This window comes from Elephantulus edwardii, unplaced genomic scaffold (genome assembly GCF_000299155.1).
Source record: "Elephantulus edwardii isolate Elephantulus edwardi_28Jun2011 unplaced genomic scaffold, EleEdw1.0 scaffold00031, whole genome shotgun sequence".
Taxonomy (NCBI): domain Eukaryota; kingdom Metazoa; phylum Chordata; class Mammalia; order Macroscelidea; family Macroscelididae; genus Elephantulus; species Elephantulus edwardii.
In genome coordinates, this window is record NW_006399781.1 from 736,087 (window position 1) to 744,389 (window position 8,303).

The 8,303-nt window shown below is 40.2% G+C and overlaps 1 protein-coding gene across 1 annotated transcript in view; it reads left to right on the plus strand.

Moving 5' to 3' along the window:
- The window catches only part of USP13 (ubiquitin specific peptidase 13 (isopeptidase T-3)), a 203,905-nt gene that overhangs the window by 123,680 nt on the left and 71,922 nt on the right, over positions 1-8,303 (plus strand). The window contains exons 9-10 of the mRNA XM_006884032.1: positions 490-561; positions 911-1,004. Coding sequence (XP_006884094.1) covers positions 490-561; positions 911-1,004 — 166 coding nt within the window. The remainder of the gene's footprint in view (positions 1-489; positions 562-910; positions 1,005-8,303) is intronic.

The following is an 8,303-nucleotide window of genomic DNA, read 5'->3' on the forward strand; positions in this document are numbered from 1 at the left end:
ATCAGAACAGGTCTGGATACCAGGGTGATATGAATGGTTAATGCCCTTGGCTGCTAACTGAAAGATTGGCAAATTGAGTTAATCCATCAGCATCTGACAAGAAAAGTGTAACAATCTACTTCTGAGAAATCTATTGTTATAAACCCTGTGGAGTATAGTTTGACTTTGACACACAGCAGATCACCAGGAGTTAGAATTGTCTTAATGGAAAGTACTTTGTTGATCTTTTTGGGTGAGTTGGTGTTAAATTTCACAGCTCTTTAGGTGATTCTAAAGATTGAAGCATGATTGTGGACACCCTCCCACCTCTGCTTCCTGAGAAAAGAATATTTGTTTTAGGAAGTTCCAGTATTTCTGGAAATATTTTTCTTTAGGCAGATGGTTTGATTTTGACACTAAAACATCATGTTCTTAACAAGGACGTTGGCTTGTTTAGGTTCAGCTTTTCTCTTAATTCTTAAGTTTTAATTATCACTCCTCATTTTCTAGGTATGTAGGAAACCTTCCAAGAATATTTGACTACTCTCCTTTAGATCCAACACAAGATTTCAACACACAGATGTAAGTACTAGATTGATCCCCCGCTCTCTGAATAATAAGGTCTAGGAAAGTATTCATAATGGTCATCTCTGGCTGTAGAATTAAAAATATTTTCTCCTATACTTTTAAAGCATTTTATAAAATGACCATGTGTTATTTTAGAAGAAGAAGGAAATGAACATTTTCTTTCAAATACTGGGCAAAGTGTGAAAGAGTTGAGTCAGATAAATAAAGTCAGTTATTTATGAGTAATCGAGATAAAATGTTCCCCCTAACAGCAGCTGCTCTTATTGAAATTCTTAGATAATTTTAACATCTCTAAGGGAAAACAACAGTGACCTGTTTGTTTTTGTTTCTCTCTGCTGTCCAGGACTAAGCTGGGACACGGCCTTCTCTCGGGCCAGTATTCAAAACCCCCAGTGAAATCTGAGCTCATTGAACAGGTGATGAAGGAGGAACACAAGGTAGGTGTCAGAACGTACATTGTATTGAGAGAGAGGAAGGAGGGATCTCTATCACCCATAAAATGCATATTCCGTGATCTGGCAAAAGTAAATTGAACAAGTTGAGTTGTCAGAATAGCAATTTCAGAGTCTAGAGTGCCTGCCTACTCTTAAAAATTGTCCTAAGGAATAAGCAGGGTTGGGATTTCTGAGGATTATTTGTGAGTGCTATCATGAATGACCTTCAGAAACAGTGCTGTTCTGTACTGCCAAGTTAGAACCAAAGCATAGCTGGCCCTCTAGCAGGTTTTCAGAGGCAGTGCATTTCACGTGAGAAGATTGCCCGTCTCCCCTGAGGAGCAGCTGGTGGATTCGCACCACTTGCCACTGGGTTGGCAGCACAGCTGTTTACCTGCGAGGCCACCAGAGCCCTCTTTGAAATAATATCCTCTATAAAATAGAGCTGAGATGGCAGGAACAAACCTTGTAAAAGTATAAACATTCTCTCCACAGTAATACAATCTCTTCTTGGCCCTTATGCTGCCTTTTTTTTGCTTTTAACTTTGTTTGCTAGTGTTTTTTAAGGATTGAGAAGCCCTTGTTTGAAGTTAACCCCTTCCTGGAACTGAGGATCCAGAATTTCTTGAGTGGGCTGGGTAATGTTCATTATTCATACTCAAGTATGAGACATTTAGTGGGGCCTTTAGTCCCTTTTAGCAGACAGAGTCAATGAAAGACTTGCTCTCTTACCTACCTAGTAATGCTGTAACAGAAATACCACAAGTGAGTAGCTGTAAAGAACAGTAAAGTACTTTCTCCATATTTCTATGAAGCTTAAAAGCTCAAATCAAAATCTTATGGACTGGATTCTTTCCTTGTCAGTGGTGTTGGGCATTCATCCCCTGGGGCCTCGTCAATCCTCAGCATCGGTCTTTCCCCATTTAGGCGTTCTTTTTTCTCTCTCTTTTCTCTGTATCCATGCTGCTCCTTATATAACTTGGGAGTGGAGTGATTGGGTGTCAGATCCATCTGCACTGGTATGCTCATAGCTGACTGATTAGACTGAATTATGGAAGGGGATTACATTGTTGTTGTGTACTCAGAACTGACCCATAGTTTATCCTTCTGTGGGTTTTCAGAGGCAATTAATCAAATGGGAGGAGATTGCCCATCCTTCTCCTGCAGAGCAGCTGATGGCCTCAAACCACATGCCTTCTATTTAAAGACAAATGCATCCTCATTGAGTTGCCCCTGACTCACAAAGATGCTAGAGGACAGGGTTGAACTACCTCATAAACTATAAGCTTTATGTAAACAGGCTGCCACATATTTCTCCTGTGGAGTAACCAGTGGGTTCAAATGACTGACCTTAGACCACTGTGTTACTAGTGCTCTTTTTACAGGCATATTATTTATATGTACCAATGAGTCAGAACTTTTAACTGCCCCTCCAGTGGGTTTTTGGAGGCAGTAAAACACATGGCAGGAAATTGCCCATCTGTATCCCGAGGAGCAGCTGGTGGATTCAAACCATGGTCCTTTAAGTTGCCAGTACAACTCCTTAACACTAAGCCAACGAGAGCTCCCTTTTTAACAGATAGAGAGGTAGGAATTTCAATACATTTTTTGAAAGATACACTCCTTGTCTCCTAATGTGCCTCATTAGCAGTGAAACTACCCACTGACTACTTAATTCTGGAGCAATTTCATCACCACTTGTACCTATTAGTAACTAGTCCACATTTACTTGTATCCCCAGCCTCTGGCAACTACTAATTTACTTTCGGTCTTTATGAATTTGCCTATTTTGTTTAACTTCTTTGGAAGTCAATAATAAACAGCAGATCCAGTCTTGGTGGTGGCTATGTATATTTCAGATGTGAGGATCCCCTTTCTAATATAAATAAAATCTATATCCTTGCGTGATCATTGTGGTTCTTGGGTTTCATCTTCTGAGAAAATGTGACATGAAAAATCATCCAGTTAGTGATATTTGGAAGTAAAATTTTATTTTGTTATTACAATGTCTTTTTGCATTTGAAAAAAACCCCCTAGTTCTTCCATGAGCAAGAATGGTGCTTAGCTGGTGCCCATTGGCCCCTCTTTCCCACTGAATTAAGCAGCCCTTGTGTTCTCTATATCTCCAAGTACTTAGGCTCCGGGAAGGTATGTAACCTGGCAGCTCTTGAGCTGTCTCTGGCCTGCAGGTGTGTTTTGCTAGGCTTGCACATGCATATCTGGATTCTTAGGATCTCAGAGACTATCACTAGGAGCTCTTGTGGCCTAGAAGGTATGGAGTGGTGCTGTCAGTGCAAAAGTCACGTTTCTCTGGTGATTCTAATCCACCAGTGACTGCACAGGAGAAAGATGGGCAGTCTTCTCCTATGCAGTCACAACCTCTGAAAACCCAACAGCAGGTCAGCTATGAGTCAGTTCCCTCTCGACAGCAATGAAATAAATAGCCAAAAGCTCTGCCAGAAGCAGGCACATGGTGACAGGCGCATGGTGGCAGGCACGTGGTGGCAGGTGCATGGTGGCAATTGGTAGGAGCTAAGTGTCAGCCCTTCCATCACTCAGAGAGAGAGAGAGAGAGAGAGAGAGAGAGAGAGAGAGAGAGAGAGAGAAAGATTGATTCTCTTTCTGTACAGAACACTCAATTCCCAACTGAATCCAGTTGCTTTCAGATATTTAATCTTAATGGTACTCTGGATATTTTAGTTGATGGCCCTTGATAGATGCTTTGCTTTGTAAAATCTTTTTTGCCTCTGAGGCTGATAATCAAATAATCATAAAGAAAGACTTCTTCTGATCCTTGTGATTTCAGGTACGAAGTGTGTCTTGGCTGCCATCTTATCTAGCTACATGGGAAGTGGGGATTTAGTTAAGCACCAGTAAGGTTCTTTTCCCTTTAAAATAGAACTAGAATTGACCATAGGATGTTTTTTCTGTCCCTGGGGATGCCAGTTTCAAGCCGATACTCTGACAGGCAAGTAATTTATAGAAAAAAAAATTTCTACTCACCTTGACTGGGGAAGGGATTACTTTCAGAGGCATCAGGATTTCCCCTGATTGGTTTCAGAGGAACCAATTTGTAAAGATGTTCCTTTACTCAGATATCAAGTATCCTTTGGCCAGATGGTCTTGTTCCAGGCCACTGGTGCAGGTCGTGAGTAGCTGAGCCAAAGAAAGCCCAAGAAAAGAAGGAGGGTTTGCTGAAGCAACTGAAGGGGTGGATTATGAGAGGAGTAAGTGGCAGAAGGGAGACAGCATGAGAAATAGGCCAGAGCCATGTTTCAGAAATGTCTTCTTTCAGTGCCACCATTAGCAAAGATATTAATAACTGGTGTCTCACAGTGCTTAAGAAAGTCCAAGCTTTTAAAGGGTGTTTTGACATTTTTTAGAATTAACAGATAGCCTGGTGACAATTATTACTCATGTCTATGCATACTGATGTCCATTCTAAAAAAAAAGATGATCCAACGAAATGTGGAAGTTATTGAACAATAGTGCAAGTATCACATGCAAGTAAAAGTTTGCTAAAGATACTCGAAAAAGAGTTTCAGCAGTATCTTAACAGTGAACTGCTTGATGTCAATTAGGGATACTGTTGCTGATGTCAGATGAATCTTGGCAGAAAGCAGAGAATATAAAAAAGATACTTACCCGTGCTTTATTTATTATGCAGATGCATGAAACTGTGTGGATCATAAAAATGGTGGATAAAATTCAAAGAAAGGGAATTGCAGAACACTGCCGTTCTTCAAATGGAGCGAGGGGACACGGCGTGGTTTAACATGTTGCAAGGCGGGATCAGTCCTTGGAGAGGGACATCATGCTTGGGAGGGTGGAGGGACAGCACAGGAGAGGAAGGCCCTTTATGAGGTGGATTGATTCAGTGACTGGGGTAATCGGGACGGGTGTGTTGGAGACAATAAGATTGGCAAGGGATAAAGCAGGGGTTAGGGCTATTGTACATAGGGTCACTATGAGTCGCAGGTGACGCAACGGCACATAACAACAACAACAACAACAACAGCAACAACAACAACAAAAAGATGTGTAATGTTTCTGTTGGATTGTGCTGCGTCTATTTGAATTTGTTAAATTGATTTTAAAAATTTCAGTGATAGGTCAAAATATTTACACCTTTTAAAAACTTTGCTTTGTTTTCTATTGATTTACATACAAAAGTTGTATACAGTGTGTTTCATTTAAAATATTTACACTTTTAACTATTTTTAAGTATACAATTCAATATTATTATAGTAGAGTTAATGTTAAACAATTCAATCCTGACACCCAAGCAGATATATGCACACCCATGTTTATTGAAGCTTTGTTCACAATAGCAAGGAGTTGGAAACAACCTAAGTGCCCATCAACAAACGAATCGCTAGAGAAGCTGTGGTATATTCGCACAATGGAATATACCATTAAAAAACAAGGAACTCATGCAATATTACTCAAAATGGTTGACTCTGGAGAACATTATGCTGAGTGAAATGTCCCAGTCACAAAGGGACAAATTTACATGGTGCCACTGTTGTAGAATGGGACTGTCCTTTGGGTTGGGGAGAGACTGAGTAAGATGGGTTCAATAATGTATGCTGCTCTGAAACAGAGAAGGGAGAAAACTGTTTAAAAGAGATATGTGATTAGGTATTTCTGTCATGACAGGAGTCTAGAGCGATGGCTACATGGTGGAGTGGACCTGGGGGAGGGTTTGTAAAATAATGAAAGAATCTTTTCTTTTACTTTTACTTTTCCAAGAGGGTAATGTCTGGTGGGGGGGAGCCTTGGGAGGGGACAAATCTACAACTATGAATGAATGGAAATCCAAAGCCTCTGTAAATTTTCACTGAAATCAATAACAAATTTAAATTAAAAAAAAAAAGAATTAAGTTAGAGTAAGGATGGCAGTGGAACCACCTTACCTCTGTAACTTGATTTGTACCACTATTAGAACCTCTACTGAGAATATTATTGCTTTTCAATTTTTGACTCATGCACTTTTAACTTGTTAGTTAAATTTGTATCTTCTAGGCTGCAACACTTCCATGATACATCTTCAAGGATATGAACATGTACGGCTAAGCACAATTGATAACAGTGCATCTAAATTCCAAAATCAATCTCCATAATAGTCTGTGTGTTTCCTACTGCCAAAGGGGCTCTTTAGAGTAGTGAGAGAAGACATTCACCCTGAAACCCACAGCATCCCTTTTCAGCAGGAAGTAGCTAAGAGAATATGCCATCCCCTTTTCCTTATGAATCAAGGTGAAGTCTCTCTCAGGGAGGAGTGATAGGGAATGGCAAGGGACACACTGACAAAGGAGATTAATCAGAACTGGCTTTGACAAGCACTGTGGCAACTGGACAATTAAAACAGACATTGGGGGGGAAAGAAGAACGAACTGGGGAGGAGGGTGGAGAAAACAGTGCAACAGTGAATGAATGAAAACCCAAAATCTCTGTAAATGTTCATCAGAACTAATAAAATTTAATAATAATAAAAAAAAAATTCGATCACATCTGTAGTAGCTCTGAGGAGCCCTGGTGGCAGAGTGCACCTGGCTGCTAGAGGAAAGGTGATGAATCGAATCCACATCTGCTCTGTGAGAGAACGATGAGTAATCTCCTTCCATAAAATTTCCATCTTTGGAAACCTGATGGGGTCCCAGACTGTGAGTCTGAAGTGACATGACAGCAGTGGATGGGTAATGGGAAAGGACACTATATCCTTCCCAAAGTATATTCTCGATCTTTATTCATTACAAGGCTGTACTTCCAAAGATGTTAATAAAGTAGATTCTCCTTTATTTAGTTCTCCTTCAGAATATCAAACTTTATACATTCCATACTCTGAACAAACTGCATTTCTTAGGTGACAATTCATTTGGTTTCCCGTTCAAGCAATCCTTGTCACACAATTGCAATTTTTTTCCCCCACATGAAATAAACAATGTCATACTTTGAGATAATGTAATTTTAGCTCCAAATGGAAAAAGTCTTTATTTTCATTAACCTTCATCCTCCCATGTTGAGAACACGAAAGATTTATAATTCACCTTTGGAATTTGAAAAGAAACTTGAGGAATGTTGCTGAACTTGAGGGGTTCAAGGTCTGTGTTGGTGAATAGCAGTTTAAATCAACAGGAAGCATACACCTAAGCAGTAGAGACAGCCTATGATGCTTTCATCTTCTTTTTATTCCTGTGGTCTTATATTGTAAATATCTGTCCAAGTGATGCGCAATGTGTTACCAAGCCTTAATCTTGTCTATTTATTAAAGCATTAGGGTCAGAGGAAACTATGTGGCTGGTGTCTGGCTACCCACTCGGCTGACTGAGTTGAGCAGAAAGTCCTGTGTAAGCATTTGGGAGAGATCTGAACACTGTAGGCCTCTCTCTAATTTTAGCCGATCTGTTTTGCAATGGCTGATAGGAAAAGTAAGTACTGTATCCTGCAACTATGACAGGTTTCTTAGTGGCTGTTTTTTGTCAGAGACTATCTGTAGGCCACTCTTAAGACTTAGTTGTCCAGTTGTGGACACTCGCTGGCTTACTAGACTTAGTATATGTGTCCTGCAGACAGGGCTGCCTCTTCCTCCACTCAAGCCCTTCTCTCCTCCATGCAGTATTTGGGCGAAAGAGGACACTTGGTTGATGTCCCTAGCCCACTGCCTAGTAGGAAATGACCTTTCTTTGATTTCAGGCCTTATTTGCTTAATTGCTTTTCTTTAACTAACTGCATTGTCATGCCCTGATCTTTTCTTTTGTTACTTAAATTTGCAAATATAGAAAGAATAATGTGATGTCTATTTACAATACAAGCTACATATTAGAAACTACAGGGAGCACTGGGGACCTAGTGTTAAGAAGCTGCCCTGCCAAAACTACTATGAGATATCATGTCACCTCAGTAAGGATAGCAAAATTTAACAGAACAGCAAGCAACAAATGCTGGTGAGGTTATGGAGAAACTGGAACCCTTATTCACTGTTGGTGGAAATATAAAATGGTGCAACCACTGTGGGAGGCAGAATGGTGCTTTCTCAAAAAGTTGCAAATAGAGATACCATTTGACCCAGCAATTCCACTACTGGAAATATACCCCAAAGAGACCATAACTGCCATCCAAGCATATATATGAATACCCATGTTTATTGCTGCTTTGTTCACAATAGCAAGGAGCTGGAAACAACCTAAGTGCCCACCAACAAACGGATAGAGAAGCTGTGGTATATTCACACAATGGAATACTATGCTGCATTGAAAAACCAAGGAACTCATGCAATATTATTCAAAATGGGTGACCCTG